The sequence below is a fragment of the Coenobita brevimanus genome, chromosome 45 (genome assembly GCF_032717465.1).
Source record: "Coenobita brevimanus isolate Jiangsu-jjx chromosome 45, ASM3271746v2, whole genome shotgun sequence".
NCBI lineage: Eukaryota > Metazoa > Arthropoda > Malacostraca > Decapoda > Coenobitidae > Coenobita > Coenobita brevimanus.
In genome coordinates, this window is record NC_136998.1 from 32454524 (window position 1) to 32476995 (window position 22472).

At 43.4% G+C, this 22472-nt stretch overlaps 2 protein-coding genes across 2 annotated transcripts in view; one reads left to right on the forward strand and one right to left on the reverse strand.

Annotated features, from left to right (window-relative positions):
• Positions 1-22472, reverse strand: part of CARPA (Carbonic anhydrase-related protein A) — a 556097-nt gene that overhangs the window by 233429 nt on the left and 300196 nt on the right. Inside the window, exon 4 of the mRNA XM_080271217.1 lies at positions 17755-17946. Within this exon, the coding sequence (XP_080127343.1) occupies positions 17755-17946 (192 nt within the window). The remainder of the gene's footprint in view (positions 1-17754; positions 17947-22472) is intronic.
• LOC145398328 (uncharacterized) lies at positions 6693-11411 on the forward strand. Its single transcript, XM_080271216.1, has 4 exons — positions 6693-6879; positions 7899-8087; positions 10359-10471; positions 11135-11411. The coding sequence occupies exons 1-4, from the start codon at positions 6759-6761 to the stop codon at positions 11180-11182; spliced, it is 471 nt and encodes a 156-aa protein (XP_080127342.1). The 5' UTR covers positions 6693-6758; the 3' UTR covers positions 11183-11411.

Sequence of the window (22472 nt, forward strand, 5' to 3'; positions counted from 1 at the left end):
AGACATGGAAAAATACTGATATATGTCCCGTGGAACGAGAAAAAAAAAAAAATCTTCTTTAAAATGCATCAGACGAAAGTAGGAGATACAAGCAATCGAAAATCGTAATTTTTCATGCAAGAAGAAACAACCAAAGACTAAAACCCCAAAAGTTCTTCTTTACACGTAAAAAAACACAGTAATGCAAAATTGAAGATCCATTTATTCTGAGAAGTGACTGGGGTCACAAAGGAAAATACAGGCTGAAGAAGGCAGGTCCGGAGCTGACCTGGTGCGTACATGAATGACTGACAGTATCGGTTAACTCTTGCATTAGACAGCTGGACAGAGAATGGGTGAGACTGTGCTGCCAGAAATGTTCTCAGCGCATGCCAAAATGGACGAGGGGTGCAAGTAGACGTTTCAGAAAATCAATAAAACAGCGATGGTGCAGAGATAAAGATACAACACTGCAGAGAAGAGGGACAGGTTGAAGGAAGTCAGTGAGAGAGGGGATGTTAATAGACGACAAGCCTTTGACTCCACTCTGTTTACAAGAACTGTATGTGGGGAACGACTCCAATCACAAAAATCCTAGATGTACTCCACACACGGGCGAATAAGACCCCTATACAAAGTCAGCAGCTGTGTAGTGTAACGAAAACAATGAGTCGGTTTAGTGCACTTAATATCTTGCAAGGAGATTTTGCACGGATGGTGGTATGATCTTTTCAAAATTCGTAGAGAAAGAAAACCCAAGGATATTAAAAGACAAGGAAGGATTGAGCTGTGTATTGTTATATATTAAGGGATATTCCTGTGGAAGATTTTAACGGGAGAGGAGGTGTAGATACTAAATTTTTCATGAAAATACATACATATATATATATATATATATATATATATATATATATATATATATAAAGAACTGAAGTAACGACACCGAAACAAGCATTTAGGAATGTGAAGGGTGGAGTCATCTGGGTGAGAGTGCACAGGGATAAATATGCAGTTCAGAAAATCACTGATGAATAGAAGGGAGAGAGCTGGTGACAGGACAGAGCACTGAGGAACACCCATATCAACAGCTTTAGAAGACGAATTTAGGCAAAATACAGTAGCACCTACAAAACGACCACAAAGAAAGCCTGAGATGAAGGCACACACAGGAACGAAGCCATAAAATCACGCTTTGGAAATCAGGAATTTCTGCGAAACTCGGTCGCAAGATTTGGAGATGACAAGTACTGAACACCTCTACAAGTAGGAGGAAGGAAACTTCTAAAGAGAAACAGCAAAATTTCTGATGGCACAAAGGAATTTGTAAAGAAAAGTGAGACCGTTATAGAACGAACGAGAGCTAACACAACAGCAACTGTATAAAAAAAAATAATAAATGAAAAACGAAGATGTCCGAAAGTATAACATAAGTAGGGTTGAAGAAACTTCAAAGAATTGTGAAAATAGAAAGGAAAAAGGTAGATGCTTAGCACGGAAAGTAACCAAATGTCTCCTCTGAAAGATGCTACTCGAGGTGGGGAAAAAAAGACCAAAAGTGATCAGAATAGAATATTTTTATTTTAAACATACCACGAGTAACATTATTACCGAAGAGCCAGTTCAGGATATGGAAATAGTGGACATAATAATTCCCAGCAATACAACTGAAGTAAACAGAGTCTTATGAGGAATGAATATGGATAAAGCAGAAGGTGAAGACGATCGCACCAATGATCTTATCAAAGATACAGGTGACTGTGCAGATGAAGACTTTTTACGAGATGCTTAAAGAAAAAATAAGAAAAAATATTAATTACTTCTGCTACAGATGCAGACCAGCCAAGTGAACAAACTGAATCGTTTTGCTGCTTCGCGACAGTTGGACATATTAAGGTATTTAACCAAGTAATAATAATAATAATAACTTTTAGATATGAATAGAGAGTTTCCTGGATAGCGGGAAAAAAGTAGATAACATGAACAAGTCATGTCCCAGTAGAGCAGACAAGAGACGGACAACCAGGGCAACGGAGAAGCAGACACGAAATGAGTGAGAGGAAGAGCCAGACAAGGAGCAAAATGGAGATATGAAATGGGGAAAATTGCTGGTATTCGATGGACTAGACTAATAGCTAATATTGTAGGACGGGATGGAAAAAGATGAGAGAGGTGATCACCCTGCAGTGGACTGACTCAGGCTGCTGCTGCTGCTGCTGCTGCTGCTGCTGGTGTGTGTGTGTGTGTGTGTGTGTGTGTGTGTGTGTGTGTGTGTGTGTGTGTGTGTGTGTGTGTGTGTGTGTGTGTGTGTGTGTGTGTGTGTGTGTGTGTGTGTGTGTGTGTGTGTGTGTGTGTGTGTGTGTGTGTGTGTGTGTGTGTGTGTGTGTGTGTGTGTGTGTGTGTGTGTGTGTGTGTGTGTGTGTGTGTGTGTGTGTGTGTGTGTGTGTGTGTGTGTGTGTGTGTGTGTGTGTGTGTGTGTGTGTGTGTGTGTGTGTGTGTGTGTGTGTGTGTGTGTGTGTGTGTGTGTGTGTGTGTGTGTGTGTGTGTGTGTGTGTGTGTGTGTGTGTGTGTGTGTGTGTGTGTGTGTGTGTGTGTGTGTGTGTGTGTGTGTGTGTGTGTGTGTGTGTGTGTGTGTGTGTGTGTGTGTGTGTGTGTGTGTGTGTGTGTGTGTGTGTGTGTGTGTGTGTGTGTGTGTGTGTGTGTGTGTGTGTGTGTGTGTGTGTGTGTGTGTGTGTGTGTGTGTGTGTGTGTGTGTGTGTGTGTGTGTGTGTGTGTGTGTGTGTGTGTGTGTGTGTTGGGGCGAATGTTTTAATGGTGTCTAATGTGTATCTAAGCGTGTCTAAGTGGGCAGCCACACTTGCTCCAAACATGTGACTGGCAAGAGGAAACGAGGCTCAGGGGTCCGTCCAACGTTAAGACTTAGATACTGCTCCGGCTCTAACCCGGTGGGTCGCTTCGTCTTGTCGGTCACGTGTTTCCAACAAGTGTGGCCACACCTAACACCAGCTTGCAGGCTTCTGCTCCTTATACTTAAACATGTGTTCTTCCTCCCACACGCATACCGTAGGCAAATGATTCACGCCACGCCAGCAGATGCTTATTAACTTCATTACCTTAAGAAATATGTTCCTAAATTCACCAGCCTTATCTTACCATTTAGGCATTTACAGGAGCAATTGGTAGTGTCAGATGTGCTAATGTGTCGGGAATTATTACTAAGAAGAGTATATCTGAGAAGTAATGGGGTTTATAAGGAATAATAAGTGATAAGAGAGAATTCAGGTGCGTGGGAGGAGGAGGGAATGAAACGTAGAAGTTGGTGGAGTGGCTTCTGAGCGGCAGACTCTGACTATAAGTAATAATAATAATAATAATAGTAATAATAACAATAATAATAATAATAATAATAATAATAATAATAATAATAATAATAATAATAATAACGAGGACAACTGTGGTCGAGTGTCACAAATCTTCTAAAGCACTCAGGTGTGGTGTTCCTCAGGGTTCTGTTCCTTCACGGAGTCTTTATTCTCTTCATCAGGTATCAAAAAATTCATCTTTGCATCCTTCCCTCTTTACATTTTGAAACAATGAACCTATGAACAAATTTAACAGTAACTCCTCATAGTTAGGTCCGGAGCTGGGTGGTTCAATTTCTATTTCTGTCATTATTCCTTAACAGATTCTAGCATCTGCTTGCCCCCAGCGACCACGACTTCCCTTTAAAAAAAAAAATGTCATAAAGACTTTGTAACTCCTTTGTGGTTACTTGTAGTTGAGTTATATGTATATTAGACTTGTGGGCGAGCGGTTGTTATATTTGAGTAGCTTGTAAGTAGATAATCTTCTTTCCCATTTGTCATGTAGTGACAGGAGAGGCAAAGAATAGTATGGGACATTTTTTTATTTGTCTTGGAAATATTAACAAAGTCTCTCACACAGAGCGGAGTATAAAGTAGAGTCCCGCTAGCTATCTCTCTGTCTCGCTCTCTCTCTGTCTCTCTCTCAAGTTGCTAAGCCCTTCTCCCTGCGACCTGTCTGTTGTATGGCTAGCTTCTTTCTGCCTCGCTGTCGCTCCCTCTCTCTCTCTCTCTCTCTCTCTCTCTCTCTCTCTCAAGTTGCTAAGCCCTTCTCCCTACTACCTGCCTGTTCTATGGCCTGTCTCCTTCTGCCCTCTCTTTCCTAAATTCTGGTGAAACAGGAGACGTATCACGTGTGTTCCTTGTGAGTGGAAAGTTCTAGAAGCCTGTGTGTGAGTATGTGTGTATGTGTGTGTTTGGTCACTAGGCGCTGTCGTGTGCCTATAAAGCATTCCTTGAGTTAAGAGTGTGTAAGCATGTTTAGCATTGCTCGATTCTCGCAGACACAATACCTTCTCATCATCTGACTCCCTGCTTCTATCTGTCTCTCTATCTATCTATCTATTATGATTTGTAATTATAATACGGAGTCCTAATAGTTATACATGGCCAGTAATTTAAAACGTGCGGCATACAGAAAAAACTTTATGCCACATAAGAATTAAACAATTTCTTCGGAAATATTCGGGTAAAAACACGATCAGCAAAACTCAAAATTAAACAACCTATCACATGTATAAAGAAACCACCTGTCCCCTATGTAATTACACTGTTCTCATTAATTTTATCTACTACCCTATTACATACCGAGAACTCAAACTTCTATCACACTTTCAGATGAAAAATAATTGGCTAAAGAAAGTACTGATGGATGGATAAGGTGAGACGAGGTATTTCATTACATTTTTCCTCATAACAGTCTGCATTTTTCTATTTTAGGTGGGAAATCCGGCAGTAAAGACGTTAATGAAAGCAAGATGAAATAAAGGTCTATCCTATGGTAGATAAATTCTACTGGATATACCTCTACTAAAACAAAACATGTTTCTGAGACTATTATGTCCTATCATGTAGTTTCCATAACCTTCTGTGTGTGTGTGTGTGTGTGTGTGTGTGTGTGTGTGTGTGTGTGTGTGTGTGTGTGTGTGTGTGTGTGTGTGTGTGTGTGTGTTTGTGTTTAAATTCTCTTTTCCAAGTTTTTTTCTTATTTAGATAAAACAGTCTGGGAACAACGTAAATCTTAACTGTTAACAGTACATCATCTGGCAAAGACGTACACCCCCCCCTCCCTCTCTCTCTCTCTCTCCTACAACTACCCACCTTCCCCTCCTTTCAATCACCGTCTGTCCTCCTTTCCTCCATCCCGCCTCTTCTCACTCTCCCTAATTATCTCCCTTCCTCTCTCAAGGTCCTTGCATACTCTGCTCCCCCTTTCCCTCCCTCCTTCTCTCTCTTACTCACCGCACACGCTTAACTCGCTCCCTCCCTTCTCCGTCCCCTCTTTCCTCCTCTCTCCTTCCTCTTCCCTCCACAGCCTCCCATTCTCCCCCCACTACCTCACCCTTACATCTATCCGCTCCCCCTTCCCTCTCCACTTATATTCTCCTCGGTCTCAGCTCCCTATAAACGACGGAATCTCCACATCTCTCTCCACTTCACTGCACTCACCTTCTCTTCCACAACGAATAACAAGGTAAACTCGTTCGTAAAGTTAATTCAGATAAAACCCATTTTATACGTGCTACCTCTTAAGATTTCTTCACCTCTGGGCATTTCTAGTGGTTAAACAATGTAAAAGTCTTCATTAAAACTGGTTATCCTTTCACTGCTACCAAGCCATTTTTATTAAGTTCGTAGTACCACCAGGTGATTTTCTTTCGCTATGGGAAAAACTCTGATGATGAACTGGATAAGAGTCTTGATTAACTCAGAGAAAACCGACAGCCCTCACATCCTAGAACAAAATAAAATAGTATACTTGTGTACATTTCCGGCATAAAATCTCGATGTTACTCTGATAATCACTCACTCAAGATCTCTAGCCATACTTTTATTACCTTATTCCCTCTTGGTAATATACAGAAAAATTCACCTGATGGGCTAAAGATAAGTAGATTTCGTTTATTCTTTAAACTGTTTTTTCTTTTTTTTCGCTCAAAATCTTTTAACTGGAAAACAGCATTATCGAAGAACTTACAACAATATACAGGAAGCTGTTTGATCCTTGGTTCTTTTGGCATTATTTTTTGCCATTTCTCAATCGTGAATGCTGATTTCCGATACGAGGTTAACACTAGAACATGATGTTAGTCAGAGAAAGGATGTAACGCCGAATCTTTGTCACATCCTACCACCGAGCTCAGTGAAATAAGCTGCAAAAAGACGCAAAGCTGGGAAAAATTAGGGTTAAAAGGAATATAAGCACGTAACTTTACTAATTCTCCACTCCTCACATCTCTGTCACTTTCCATCTCCATTCCCACACTTACTCCCAACTCAACCCTCACGCTCCCTTCCCATACCTGCCTTACCACTTCCCCATTCACTACCCACTCATCCCTCACTCTCCCTCCCCTTACCTGCCTTACCACTTCCACACTCATTCCCAACTCATTCCCCATTCCTCCCCCGTTTACATTCCTTCCCGACTCTCAACAACATTCCCCACTCATCCCCTATTTTCCCTCCTTCTACATTCCTTCCCTTCTCCTCACACACACACTCCAAATTCATCGCCCACTCTCCCTCCACTTACCACTTCCCATCACTCCTCACACATCCTTCACTCTCCCTCCCCTTACTTGCCTTCATTAATTTCCCACTCACTCTCCACGCTCCCTCCCTTCACCTACCTTCCCCACTCCCACACTCACTCTCTCGTTCTCCCCTACAGGCACCACCACCACCACCACCACCACCATGCGGATGGCCCTTCTCAGCCTCTTCGTCATGGGTCTTCTGGCCGGAGGAAGTCAGGCAGGGAGTCTACTGCCCTGCGACCAGCCCAACGTCTTAACTGAGAATGGTCTTGACTGGCTTGGTATGTGGCTGTGTTTTGGTTGCCGTCTGAATGTCACTCTCATTCGATGGTTCTCCTTCTAACATGCATATTCACTCTCACATTCTTTCGCACACTCGCTGGTATCAGATCACACACACACACACACACACACACACACACACACACACACACACACACACACACACTCACACACACACACACACACACACACACACACACACACACACACACACACACACACACACACACACACACACACACACACACACACACACACACACACACACACACACACATATCCCTTCAGCAGTATTTACTGTATTTACTGATTCACTTACACATATCATTCACACAGTCACTAAACCTAACGCAGCTGAAAGAACGTTTCTACCAGATACTCTCACTCCCTCAGTCTTAATCAACTCCCACAGACACTCACACTCGCTTCACCCCATGCAGGTTCACTCATACTCCAAAGGATGCTCCATCTCACTCACTCATTTACTCAATACCAACTTATGGATATTGCTGAAAGACAGTTTAGGAGACGTTCTAACTCAGGTTCTTTCTCCTACTAACACAAGCTTAGTTTAAAGACGTTATTTTATTTGCATTGTTTAACTAGTAATGGATGGGTCGAATCAACCAAAACTTCCATCAGATAATACACTTAGATTTATATTCCTATGCTCTAAAGTCTAAACCATACACACAGCCAAAGCTGCATACGAGGCAGGGCCTTTCTTCCTCTCTCTATGCCACCCCGTTCTTTTCCGTTTATCTGTCTTTTCCGTTCTTCCTTTGCCTTCTCCTTCACCTGCCCCTCTACTAACACCCTCCTTAACCTTCCAGTCAAAGCAATAGGTGAAGGACAGCATTCACTATCTTCATCTGTCTACCAGTTCCTCTCCCTTTTTCTCCGTCCTTCCTGCTCCCTCCGCTGTCTCCCTCTTTCCTCCTCCCTCTTTCAGATGCCTTCCCTGCCTACCTCTTTTCTTCCCACCTTTTATAACCTCCTTCATCCGAACCCTCTACAGTTGAAATAGGTTGTCCGTGGCCGTCTTTGATACCCCCGTGCCGTACCTACGTGTTAGGCTGCTTCCAGAATACAATACTCTGCGAAGACCTCACGGGACAACTGCTGGCCGAATTAAAGGGATACTTGACAGACTGCGTCGCAGAGTTGGGACTGAATGTGAACTTGGACCTTCTCGCTAACATCACTGGTAATGTCACTCTGTTTTACGATGATTTTCATACTGTTACTCGTTTTCACTAATTTTCACAGTGTCCCTCTCTCTGACGCTGATTTTCATAATGTCACTCATTTTAACCCGATATTCATATTGTTTTAAGCTGATTTTCATATTGTCACTCTGTCTTAAGCTGATTTTCATATTGTTCCTCTGTTTTACGCTCATTTTAATATGGTCATTCTGTGTTACGCTGATTTTCATACTCTGTTTTACCATATCTCTCATACCACAGCACTATGTTATGTGATTGTTTTAATCTGGCTCTCATACCCATGCTTTATGTTATGTGATTACTCAGGCCCCCATACCTTAGCTTTATGTTTTGTGATTCTGTTTTACACTGGCTCTCATACCCTAATTTAACGTTACGTCCTCCTGTTTTACTCTGGCTCTCATATCTAACTCAATGCTATGTGATTCTATTTTACTTTGGCTCTCATACCCTAGCTTTATGTTATGTGTTTCTGTTTCTCTGACTCTCATATCCTAGACTTATGTTAGGCAATTCTGTTTTACTCTCGCACCAACACCATGGCTTTATTTTATGTGATTCTGTTTTCCTCTAGTTCAAATACCATAGCTTCATATTATTTTGGTGGCAGTACTATGACTTTACTCTATTCTCACTACATGTTACTCATTCCAGGTTGGTGGTGCCAGAGTGCAGGAGAAAGCAACCTCAGTCACTGTCATTCTGTTTCTCTGCTTATTTAATAGTCTACGTAAAGCAGTCTTATGATTATTCACACTGATCCTCTTCTTATTTACGGTTTACCCCAGCTGCTTCACTTCTTCCCCTTATAGATTACTGGCAGATTCGTTCTCCCCAAGCCACTTCTCACACTCTTAGATGGTCACACCTCTAGTTAAAAACATATTTCAACACTATCCTTCCTCCTTCGTCTAGACCTTATCATTTCCCTCATTAACTACACTTCTAATCTGTATACTGTCATCAATCTCCCACCACACCTTCTCTCTACTGGCTATATCATAACATACCCTGATCAGCCAATTCCATTGCACGACGTCTACTTTAACACGTCCCTGGTCTTTCAATTTCTTTCGATGTCCTTTTTCACTCTGCTATGTCACCTAAATCCACATACAGACCTGGAGCACTTCGTCACCCGCACTTCCTCCCTTTTACGGTCCCTAGTATTCAAAGATCGATGCTTGCATCAACACAAGACTGTCAGGGTCACTTTGCTTTCCTACCCTGACCCCTTCTTCCCCATACTTCAAAGTGCCCTAACATGCCTCTTCTCCTACCCTACGACTTGCTTCAGGTCCCATAGTTCTATCTGGTGCTTTTGCCACTTTTAATCTCCTAACATACCCGGTACTCTATTTCCACCTGTTTTTCCGCGATTAAGCTTAATGTACATAGCGATCTACTCCATCTCTTTGTTAGATGTCATCACCTCGGCTTTTCCTGTATTCGCTAAACTTTTGCCCTTTAATATGAAGACTTATTTCCAGCTTATTCTAGGAAACTGGATATATCAAGTAATTCAGTGAGGCGAATCTGTTTAATCTTCTGGGTATTTTGTTTTTATTTGTGGTGTGATAAATCTTTTTAATCATCTGGGTGATTTGTTTTTATTTGTGGGATGTAGAGTTTAGATTATGATTAAGACGATATCGATGTCGATGACGGAGATATTACACTGATTCATAAAGAATTAGAGAGAGAAAGATTTATTCTCTCTCAGTCACATCCCCCTCCAACATTCCCACACACTGCTCACCTGCCTTGCCCTGCCCTGCTTTCCTCTAAATAATGCTGCCCTTCCCTACCTTCCTCTACATTACGTTGCCCTGCCTTCCTCTTCATTACCCTACCCTGCCTTCCTCTTCATTACCATGCCCTGCATTCCTTTTCATTACTCAGTCCTGCATTCCTCATCATTAACCTGCGCTGCATTCCTCTTCATTACCATGCCCTGCCTTCCTTTTCATTACCCTGCCGTGCATTCCTCTTCATCACCCTGCCCTGCCTTCCTCTTCATTACCATGCCCTGCATTCCTCTTCTTTACCCTGCCCTGCCTTCCTCTTCATTACCATGCCCTGCATTCCTCTTCATTACCCTGCCCTGCCTTCCTCTTCATTACCCTGCCCTGTATTCCTCTTCGTTACCCTGCCCTGCATTCCTCTTCATTACCCTGCCCTGTCCTGCTCTGCCCTGCGTCCCTTCAAACATCAGGCCTAATCGACCCTCTCCCCTTCCTCTACCACAGTCGACACTACAAGTTTGGAGAACTTGCAAGTCGTGATAGACATCTTTGGGAATGTGGACATCTCTTCAGATCTTCCGCAGGTCTTCGCATGTGTGTTGAACAAGGCTGGCGAAGTGAGTACGACTGGTAGATATATAGAAAAATTGATGGAGAGAGAGAGAGAGAGAGAGAGAGAGAGAGAGAGAGAGAGAGAGAGAGAGAGAGAGAGAGAGAGAGAGAGAGAGAGAGAGAGAGAGAGAGAGAGAGAGAGAGAGAGAGAGAGAGAGAGAGAGAGAGAGAGAGAGAGAGAGAGAGAGAGAGAGAGAGAGAGAGAGAGAGAGAGAGAGAGAGAGAGAGAGAGAGAGAGAGAGAGAGAGAGAGAATGATATTTTTTATTTTATTATAACAAAAATATGTCTTAAGATACGAAGCTTACTTTCGCAAACATTATCACTTTTGCGGAAATTTTACTTTGATATATCGTAGTTCTTCTAAACTGAAAAAAAAAAAAAAAATCCATTTAACCTCTCTCTCTCTCTCTCTCTCTCTCTCTAACATAAAAAAAGATCCATATCCCCCTATAACTTATCTTTCTAACCTTAGAAAAAAGATCCATAACTACTATTATATCCTCTGTCAGTCTGTCTGTCACACTCTCTCTCTCTCACACACACACACACACACACTTGAAAAAGATGTGTATGCCCTATAACTTCTCTCTCTTTCTCTCGATCCTGAAAAAAAATGATCCATAACCCCTATAACTCTCTCTCTCTCTCTCTCTCTCTCTCCCACAGGTCAACGACCTCATCAGCTGCATAATGACTCAACTGCCTTTTCCTTGAACACATGGAACCCGCTGAATCGACCTGAACCCATGTGAACCAGAACCAGGACCTGTGTGTGTGTGTGTGTGTGTGTGTGTGTGTGTGTGTGTGTGTGTGTGTGTGTGTGTGTGTGTGTGTGTGTGTGTGTGTGTGTGTGTGTGTGTGTGTGTGTGTGTGTGTGTGTGTGTGTGTGTGTGTGTGTGTGTGTGTGTGCGTGCGTGCGCGCGCGCGCGCACGAGTGTGAATGTCAATAAATCCAAAGCAGCATCTAACATTCTTTTTATTACCTGACTAATACACAGACCATATATATTTTTTACCCAATTCTGAATAATGGTAATTTAAGTGATAAAAAGTATCACATAAATTTATTTCCACCTGAACTCTGAGGAACGGTAATGTATAAATATATATAATTCCCTTTTCAACATAACCCTTAATGGTAGTTCTTCAAGGGAACACTGCTCTGTCTTGGTGCTGAAGCCTGTGCATTCCAGTCATCAAAGGAACTATACTAATCAGGTGCAACCACAATGGCAAGTTTCTTTACAAGGGATCACATGAAAACTGTTCCCCTGACACTAAGTGCCTGAACTGGACATACGAGGCACCAACTCAAATCTTTTTCTAGCAGTTTACCATCTTGCAGTCTACACACACATACACACACACACACACACACACACACACACATATATATATATATATATATATATATATATATATATATATATGTGTGTGTGTGTGTGTGTGTGTGTGTGTGTGTGTGTGTGTGTGTGATGAGTATACAAGTGTGCTTTAACACCAGTCTGGAAGGATCTGCTCCTGTATACTTATACAAATGTTCTTCCTTCAAGAGGCATGCCGCATGCAAACGATAAACGCCAGCAGAAGTTATTGCCCTAGTAAGCTTAATAAATACTTATGCTAATTAGGCAGTCAGAACTTACAAATTTGGCCAATTAAGGAAAAACTGATGATGTCAGATGATTTAAAGTGCTGCGAATTATGAGGCGGTAAACTGTATACTCTCTCTCTCTCTCTCTCTCTCTCTCTCTCTCTCTCTCTCTCTCTCTCTCTCTTCCATGGTAGGAGAAGAATTTAGTAGGTGATCACTGCATAGTAACATCATCTCAAATTCAATGAAGACAATTTTAAGGTGACTTACGAAGAAGTGCCCGATTACGGGAAGGCTAATTTTCCAAAACTGAATGGAATTATGAATAAAAGTGGCTGGAATTTCACTGTTCAAACACTGGATATTAACGATGCGTGGAAATCATTCACAGAAATTATTAATACGGTACTTATCTTTTCCTATGCACAACAGGCGCTCTGCTAAAAATGCTAAACAAATTATGAAACACTGATGTAAAGCAAGGTTAGAAAGAAAAAAAAAAACGCACAAAAAATGATAATGTCACAAAGAATAAATGTGACAAAATTAAATACGATACTTTAATTGGAATACGATGAGTTAGGAAAAAGCTGAAGCCCACTTTTCCAGAGTAAATATATGAGACCCAAAATATTTAATCGGTTACATCAGCACTAAGAACAAAGAGCGCCATCATTCGTCACAGACAATTTAGTATACCGACGATGAAGCAGAGATAGTTGTAATTCTTAACATCCTCTTTGCATCCGTTTTTTAGAACAGAAAATACGGACATAATTCCTCCTGTTTCTCCAGTTGTTTCGGAGGAATGTAACATAATTAGTGATATTACTGTCGGTGGCTGATGTATATGACTTATCATTAAATAAAACAATGAGGCTAAATAAAATATCTCCATGTATACGATTATTAAAGGAGGTAAGGAATGAAATATCGAAGCCTTCTCATCATGTTTCTCCCTTGTCCCTCTTCCTTTTCTCCTCCCCTCTCCTTTTCCTCTCCAATCCCACACCATACCACATCACTCCTCTCACCCTTTTCTCTCACACTCCTCTCCTGCTCCATCCTTTCACATCTCTCCTCTCACTCTTTTACAACCCTCCTCATCATCCCTCTCCCTTCTCCCCTTCCCCTTCACCTCCCATCTCCTTATTCCCTCCCTTCCCACACCATATCACAATTAATATTACGTATTTCTAGGTGTACACGCAGTTTCATTTCCAACTCTGTGTAATTTCAATACTTTCTCATCAATTTTCAGTCATTTTTTGTAACCTAATTACTAAATGGAATACAATATATTTAGCAGGTGTGAATAGACACGGTATTTAAGTTTTAAGCTCTCTCCCTCCCTCCCTCCCTCTCTCTCTCTCTCTCTCAACCTGTCTTTGGTTTTTTCTCTACCATCTCTCTCTTTCTTTCCTCCTCTACTTCCCCCCTCATTCCTCCTCCTTCCTTCTCATCTCCCTCTCTCTTCCCTCCCTCCTTCTCCCATTTACTCCCTCCTTCTCCCCTTTCCTTCCTCCTCCTTCTCCTTTATCTTACAACCATTAAGGTCTTTTTTCCGGGCATTTTTCACAATATTCTCCATCATTATAACGAGGTGGAGAGAGAGAGAGAGAGAGAGAGAGAGAGAGAGAGAGAGAGAGAGAGAGAGAGAGAGAGAACAGATGAAGAGAAATTCAGAAATTAGTAAGTACAGAGCATGAGTGAAAAGGATGAGAGAGGAAGGAAGGAAAGAGTGAGAAAAGAAGGAAGGGAGGAGCGTAAAGGAGGAAGGATGGGAGAGAAAAGAAGGACGGGGAGGAGAGAAAAGAAGGAAGGGAGGAGCGCAAAGAAAGACGGGGAGGAGCGCAAAGAAGGACGGGGAGGAGAGAAAAGAAGGACGGGGAGGAGAGAAAAGAAGGACGGGGAGGAGAGAAAAGAAGGACGGGGAGGAGAGAAAAGAAGGACGGGGGGGGGAGAGAAAAGAAGGACGGGGGGGAGAGAAAAGAAGGACGGAGAGGAGAGAAAAGAAGGACGGAGAGGAGAGAAAAGAAGGACGGGGGGGGAGAGGAAAGAAGTAAGGGGGAGAAAAAAGGAGGAAGAGGGGGAGAAAAGAGGGAGGAGGGGAGAGAAAGGAAATGAAGGGAGGAGAGATAGGGAAGATAAGGAGAGAAGAAGATAGGGAGAATTCGGGGATTTACGAGGAAAGAGGGAGGGTGTTAAGGGAAGGGAGAGAGAAAGATGGAGTGGAGGGAGAAGGGAAGGAAGGAAGGGGAAGAAGGGGTACAGGAGGGAAGGGGAGGGGAAGAAGGAGCTAGAAGAAGGGAGGGGGAGGAGGAGGTAATAGAGATGCTAGATTTATAGCAGGGTTGTGAAGAGGTAGGGAGAGGGGAAGGAGGGAGAGAAACAGGTAAGAGGGAGGGGAAGGAAGGAGAGAAATAGGTAAGGGAGAGGGAGGGGAGGTGAAAAGAATATATAGGAAGGGAGAAAGAGGAATGGGAATGAGGGAGAGAGAAATATGTAGGAAGTAGGGAGGATATGAGAGGAAATATTGGAGAGTGGGTAAGGAGACTGAGTCCAGGAGGAGAGGAAGGGAGAAGAATATGCAGAAGGAAAGGGGTAGAACGGAAGGGGTAGGGAGGAATGGATAAAGAGAGGGAAGGAGGGGAGTGGAATAGGAGGGGAAGTAAAAACTGACAGAGTTGGGAAAATAGAAAGGAGGACAGAGACTGAAAAAGGCGAGAATCAGAAGGGACGAAATTGAAGAGAAGAATAATAATGGAATGGGGAAGGAGTGAAGCAAATAAAACTGGCAAGGAGAGAAGAAAGATAAGAAGATGGAAAGGGAAGAGAAAAATAAATGAGTGGAGATGGAAGGGGGAGAGAGAGAGGAAGGTGGGAAGAGAAAATTGGGTAAGGATGGGGGGAAAGAAGACGATATGAAAGGAAGAGAATCATAAACAGGAACTGAGGAAGGAAGAAGAAGGGAGAGACAGCGGAATATTGACAGGTAAGGAAGGAGGAGAGGGAGAGAGGAAGATATGAATGGAAGGGGAAGAGAATAATAAACAGGAACTGGGAAGGCAGGAGGAGAAGGGGAAGAGAGAGGAAGATTGACAGAGTAATAAAAGGTAGAGGTAAAGGAGGATAGGTGAAATCCCTTTTACGCCTTGCTTTCCTTTTTCATTTTTTTCTCTTCATTTTTTTCTTCTTTCATCGTTCTTATTTTTTGCCTATCAATCTATGTTTACCTTTTGCCTTACCTTTCTCTTCTGTACACTATCTACGTATTATGTCTATCTATCTATCTGTCTATCTTTCGATCTATCTATCAGCCTGTCTGCATGTATATATAAATTTATCTGTATTTTCATTGATTTACTTATTCACTTATCTGTGTGAATGTGTGTGTTTGTACGTCTTTAACTATCTATATCTTTGTCTGCATGTCTGTCTGTGTAACTACAGGTCTATTCAGCTTTCTGCTTATCAGTCTGTCAGTCAGTCGGTCTATCTCAGTCAGTCAGTTAAACAGTAAGTCTCTGTCTTGTCTCCTCATCTGTCTGCCTCCAATTTACCATTCTATCTGTTTGTCTGTCTGTCTATCCATCCCCAAAATAGCTTGGAAAAGTGAAACTCCGACTACATCTCTCCCTACTCAGTAACAAACCACTCCCACGACACACCACCCTCCCTCATATACCCTCCCATCCGTATCCCATCACCTTGTTCTTCGTCGTCTTCTCCCTTCAATCGACCCACTCTTATGCACTCCTCGTCAGTCTCGGAGTTCTCTCTCTCTCTCTCTCTCTCTCTCTCTCTCTCTCTCTCTCTCTCTCTCTCTCTCTCCACCCCTCGTGATACACACACTCAAGAGGGAGGATCACCCCCTCGAGGTTTTGGTCGGATATATAAATGGGGTTAAGCTCCCATCCTTATCACCCCACCTTCCTTACTCCCATCTCTCTCTTTCTTTCTTTCTTTCTTTCTTTCTTTCTCTCTCTCTCTCTCTCTCTCTTTGCACAAATGTTGATCAATTATCATTCTTTTCTCACTTCCCTCCCATCTTCCATTTCCCTCTCCTCCTCATACTTCTTCCTCTCCTTTCCTTCCATATCTCCTCTTTTCCTCTCCTCTTCTTCTACCTCCTCCAGTTTCGGTAGGAGAAGACATAAAAAAAAAAAAATGAAAAAAGTAACACAGAAATCGGCGAGATTTTCATCGTTCCTATTTTCCTTTCTTTAATAAAAAAAAAAAAAAATCTTGTTTTCTTTTTCCATTAATCATTTCCCTAGGGTCACGCTCTCCTTATATCACACGTATATTTGTTTCCTTTTCTTATATTCTTCGTCTATCTTTTCCTCATTAATCATACATCCTTCCCTCTTCTTCGTGACTATTTTATCTTATATTCTATGGGTGTCTGATCTAAATGTCACTGATTTTGAACATCGATCCTGAAGCCTCTGCCTTGAACACTTCAGTCTGAACTCCTTCTTTTTTTCGCTAAATCCAGACGATTTTGTGACGCTCTGGAAAGACGATTTGTGGTGATAGGGTTTGAAAAAGTCTCCATCAACCCCTTTTTACAACCCAATGTCTTTCTCCAAGTTGAATATAATTAAAAGGGAACAAAGATTATATCACGGAACTCATGAGGTTAATTGTTCATCTTGACGCCTTGATGTGAACGTTTGGAGTGTATCGTGAACAACCAGTTTCCTAGTACCTAGATCTGAACATCTAATTTTGATCAACCTATACAGCCCAACAATATTATTTTTTATTCTTGCTGATGCCACACGATTTCAATAAAAAAAAAAAAAAAGAAAAAAGAAAGCCCCCATTACCCGTCCGTAGAAATTTTGGATCATTTAATGTGTGCGGACTGTGTAGGTATTCCCCCTTCCCTCAAAATGGGTCAGGCCGCCCCACCCTGACACCTTCATTAGTGATGACCTGACTACGCCATTAGAAGGAGTTGATGAAAGCCTAATTCAATTCCTCCAATTTAACAACGCTCTCCTGAACTGATCAAAAGCGTCAGCACAGAGCAAACGTAAACTTACCAAAGACGTCACCAAATGCAAGAAATTATTCTGATATGTTGCACCAAAGCTGAACACACAGAATTAGAATACTCGATATTATTTACGACTCAATTTTACAATATAAAGAGAAAATGCTGGCTTTAAACGCCTTAACTCTCTGATCCTACACTCTGTTCTCCAACTTCGAACACAAAATTGTTTACACATCAGAATTTTAGGGTTCAGATTTTACTTCTAACCCACAATCTGATCACCTTTTTTTAAACACACGATCTTAAAACATTCTTAAGGCTCGATTTTAAGCACTAAATTACTGATACCTGAACTACCAACACCTTACGTGTGAACACTAATTGAACCCCGAAGTACTCACCTCTGTCCGGAAATTCGTGCAATTCACTGTATGTTCATCAATTGTATCATTAACCAGAACAATGAACACTCGAACTATGAACGTCCATCTCTTGAACACCTAAACCTTGCCTACCTAAGAAGCCTGGATTCTGAACACTCAATTTCTGAACACCTGAACTTTCTGAACACCCCAATCTATAAGTACCCAGGCCAGGATCACCCTCTGCCAATGAAACCTAGACTTAAAAACACCTCACCTTTTGAACACCCTGACGCTGAAAACATCAACACTGAACACTTACCTCCGCCGGGAAATTGGCCCCGTTGATGGTGTGCTCGGAGCCTTTGTCGTTGTCTACACCGAAGTGGATATAGAGGTCCTCGAAGCGGTATTTGTAGACAAGGGGGCCACCTGTGATGTTGACGTGGTGCTTAGTGCCCTTCTCAACCTTGAAGATGACGCTCTGACCCGTATTGTGTAGGGTTCCGGTGATCTGCGAGGGATGTGAGAGGGCTGTGAGTGGGCTAGGAGGGGTGTGAGACATCTGGGAGAAATGTGGGAGGGATAGGAGACGCGCGAATGAAAAAAAAAAAAAACAATATTCTGGGGAACTTATGTTTTTCTATAGTGATGATGACGCTCTGACCCGCGTTCTGTAGGGTCTCGGTGATCTGTAGGGAGAGAGAGGGATGTGAGAGGTGTGTGTGTGTGTGTGTGTGTGTGTGTGTGTGTGTGTGTGTGTGTGTGTGTGTGTGTGTGTGTGTGTGTGTGACAGAGAGAGAGAGAGAGAGAGAAAGAGAGAGAGTAGCGGTACATGGAATTGTCTAAGAAAAATAGGAACAGTAATATATTAACTTTTGTGGCTGGGTCCCTCTCTGCTTTGAAGTTGGCGTTCTGTCCCGTGCTGTGTAGAGTCCCGGTGACCTGTGCGAGGAGAGTGGGTTGTGAGAGGGCTGGGAGGGAAATGAAAGAGGGGATGAAATGCATCTGTTCCCCCTTTTTCACCCTAAAGACGACGCACTGGCCCTTGTTGTGTAAAGGGAGAAATGGATGTGAAAGAGGTGTGAGTGAGGTGTGAGAGAGCTGGAAAAAATTAGACAGTGACAGACGTGGGAATGAAGAAACCCTGAAGAGAAGAGTTTGGGGTGCTTGGTGCTATTTTCGACCCTGAAAACGACGCTCTGGCCCGTGTTTTAAGGAGTACCAGTGACCTGTGGAGCAACTGACAAGGAAAGGCTGGAAAAGGGCTGGGAGTGAGGTAGGAGAAGTAGAAAATTCGTAAAAGATGTGACCGAAATAAAAAGAAAAAGTACATTTCTGCAACTGGTTTCTCTCTCTGTCCTGACCCGTGCTATGTAGAATCCTGGAGATTTGAGGCAAGATAAACGGGGAATAATTACTGTGGTCTGTCCCATTGTCCACCTTGAAGACCAGTCACTGCCAGAAATTTTAAAGAATCCTGAAGATTTATGGAGGAAGAGAGGGATGAGAGAGGGATGAAACAGGGCAGTGATAGTGCTGAAATGAGTGGGAGATGGCTGAAGTGGGTGAGAGGCCCTGAAGGAGAGAAAATGGTAAAAAAAATAAAATAAAGTGAAATTTTCGCGTCTGGTGTCTTGTATCTTAAACGTGACCCTGTGACCCATGTTGTGTAAGGCCCCGGAGATGTCCAGAGGGTGAGAGGGATGCAAGAGGGATGGGAGAGGGGTGGGATCGATGGGGGATGCTAGGGAGAGGTAAAAAAAAAAAAAAGAAAGAAGAAAAAGAGAAAGAGAGGTAGAAAGTAAGAGTGAACATTTTGTGTGTGTGTGTGTGTGTGTGTGTGTGTGTGTGTGTGTGTGTGTGTGTGTGTGTGTGTGTGTGTGTGTGTGTGTGTGTGTGTGTGTGTGTGTGTGTGTGTGTGTGTGTGTGTGTGTGTGTGTGTGTGTGTGTGTGTGTGTGTGTGTGTGTGTGTGTGCTGGGTCCCCTTTTCCAACTTGAAGATGACGTTCTGATCCATGATCTGTGAGAGAAGGATGTGACCAGGCTGGGAGAGAGGAATATATTTGTGTGTGTGTGTGTGTGTGTGTGTGTGTGTGTGTGTGTGTGTGTGTGTGTGTGTGTGTGTGTGTGTGTGTGTGTGTGTGTGTGTGTGTGTGTGTGTGTGTGTGTGTGTGTGTGTGTGTGAGAGAGAGAGAGAGAGAGAGAGAGAGAGAGAGAGGTGACAGCTTATTGGAGTGTGGGAAACCTAAAGTCGTAAGAGTGAAGTAACATGATACTGAACGAGGGAAATGTTAAGTTTGGGGTCCATTTTTCAGGCTAACCATCTGGGCAATGTTGTGTAAGAGTCCAGTGATGTGTAGGGGGGGAGAGAGAGATGTGAGAGGGATGTGAGAGGGCTGGTAGAAGGTTTAGAGGGCTGAAAACAATGGCCTGGCGGAGATGAGAGCAAGGAGACATGTTTGGCCCCCTTCCCCAGTTTCAAGGTGATGCTATGGTCTTTTAAAACACGGTCCCAGTGAGCTACAGAGGGGAAACGGTGGTGTGAGGGAGGTATGGGAGGCCTAGGAGCATGCAAGGACAAGAGGGTGCTGGGAGGAATGAGTGTGAGGTGAGAGGGGAGTGAGAGAGCTACGAGCAGTGCAAGAGAGACAGGAGGGTGCTGAGAGACATGAGAGTGAGGTGAGAGGGGTATGAGAGAGGACCAATGCAAGAGCGACAGAAGAGTGCCGGGAGAAATGAGTGTGAGGAAAAGCAAAAGATATACTGACGTGTTTGGTCGTATTTTCCACCTTGACGAAGATGCTCTGTTCCGTATTGTATTGCATCGTGGTGATCTGTGGGGGGTGGGGGACGGGCTGTGAGAGGGATAGGAGAGGGAGGGGAGAAGAGTGTGATGGGGCTGGATGAAATGAGGGTGGGAAGAAATAAAAGTGAGCGATTTGGCTGGTTATTACCCTTCTCTGCCGGTGCTGCGTTCGACTGGGATGATGTGTTGAGGAGAGAGGTGTGAGAGGGATAGGAGAAGAATGTGATGATGCTGATGACGACGACAACCTTGATGATGATGATGTGTGAGAGCTATAAGAGGGGTGTAGGAAGCGTGTAAGAAGGCTGACAGAGGAAAGCGAAAGGGACGTGGGAAATTAGGACGGTCCGTTGAAGCAAGAAAGATGGTGGGGAAGTGCGAGGGAAGGGATAAGTAAAAGTGTTGCGTGAAAGATGGGTGGGGTTGGAGAAGTGAGTTGCGAAAGAATAAGACAGGGATGACGGAAAAAACAGAGGGATGAGTGAAGGATTAGTGGCGTTTGGGAAGTGAAAGGGGGATGGAGATATGAGGAGAGGGTAACATGGAGAATGAGAGGAAGACGGCTGTGACAAGGATATAAGGAGTAAGAGGTGGAAAGATGGAAAATTAGCAGTGATGGAGAAGTATCAGGGTAAAGGAAAAGGCAGTGAGATGGATGCATGGAGAATAAGAAGTGTGGGTTAAATGAAAGACAGTACTGAAACATCGACAAAAAGACTGCGAGAGCGATGAAAAAAAAAAGACGGTAGGAAGAATGAAAACTAATGCTGAAGAAATGAGTGAGAAGAATATATGAACGACTTAAAGGTAGGAGAGGATTTGTAGAAGTGAGATTGGTGTTGGAGAAGTAAAAGCTGAGACAAGTTTAGACGAGGACTGGGAATGAAAAGAGCTTCAAGAAAGTGTGCATGACCTTGGCGATACGAGAAAGGTGTGGGAAGTTAAGGTGAGGCGTGAGAGAGGTGTAAATTCTAGAGATGGAAGTGTGTGTGTGTGTGTGTGTGTGTGTGTGTGTGTGTGTGTGTGTGTGTGTGTGTGTGTGTGTGTGTGTGTGTGTGTGTGTGTGTGTGTGTGTGTGTGTGTGTGTGTGTGTGTGTGTGTGTGTGTGTGTGTGTGTGTGTGTGTGTGTGTGTGTGTGTGTGTGTGTGTGTGTGTGTGTGTGTGTGTGTGTGTGTGTGTGTGTGTGTGTGTGTGTGTGTGTGTGTGTGTGTGTGTGTGTGTGTGTGTGTGTGTGTGTGTGTGTGTGTGTGTGTGTGTGTGTGTGTGTGTGTGTGTGTGTGTGTGTGTGTGTGTGTGTGTGTGTGTGTGTGTGTGTGTGTGTGTGTGTGTGTGTGTGTGTGTGTGTGTGTGTGTGTGTGTGTGTGTGTGTGTGTGTGTGTGTGTGTGTGTGTGTGTGTGTGTGTGTGTGTGTGTGTGTGTGTGTGTGTGTGTGTGTGTGTGTGTGTGTGTGTGTGTGTGTGTGTGTGTGTGTGTGTGTGTGTGTGTGTGTGTGTGTGTGTGTGTGTGTGTGTGTGTGTGTGTGTGTGTGTGTGTGTGTGTGTGTGTGTGTGTGTGTGTGTGTGTGTGTGTGTGTGAGATACAATTTCAAAATCACATTCCTTCATCCACTTTTTACAAGCAAACGTCGTCAAGAACACAACCAATTAAGACACCGCCAAACCTCAAAAATAAACAAATCTAAACAACCAAACAACTGCACAAACAAGCAATCAAGTAAACAAACAAGCAGGCCGGATCCGAGACTCGTGATAAATTTTTACGCCGGATCTATAAAATTATGTAAATCATTCGGATAGGGGGATGGGAGGGGAGGGGAGATACTGTAGGTGGGGAGGGGGAAGGGTGGAGGAGCAGAGGAGGGTGGAGAGGGAGATGGGTAAGGGGAGAATAGGGGGGAAGGGAAACGTGAGGAGGAGGGGTGGAAGACGGAAGGGAGAGGGGAGGAGGAATTACATGTAGAAAGATGAGTGAAGGGATGAGCTAGAGGAGGAAGGAAAAGGAGAGAGACTAAGATGAGGAGAGGTGATGAGAGGTGAGAGATGAAGGGGGGGGATGGAATGGGGAGAGATAAATGTGAGGGAGGATGTGGGGAGGAGGAAGGGGTAGAAGCGAGAGGAGAGGAGAAGGAGGTCAGGGGAGATACAGAAATGAGAGGGATATGAGGAGAGGGGGATGAGGGGAAGTGGAAGGGAAGGAAGAAAGGATAGCAGGGAGGGGAGAGAGTAAGAAAA

Coding starts and splice junctions, on each gene's coding strand:
- LOC145398328 (XM_080271216.1), top strand. CDS start 6,759: ATGCGGATGGCCCTTCTCAGCCTCTTCGTCATGGGTCTTCTGGCCGGA. Junction 6,880..7,898: donor GAATGGTCTTGACTGGCTTG/GTATGTGGCTGT, acceptor AACCCTCTACAG/TTGAAATAGGTTGTCCGTGG. Junction 10,472..11,134: donor TGTTGAACAAGGCTGGCGAA/GTGAGTACGACT, acceptor TCTCTCCCACAG/GTCAACGACCTCATCAGCTG.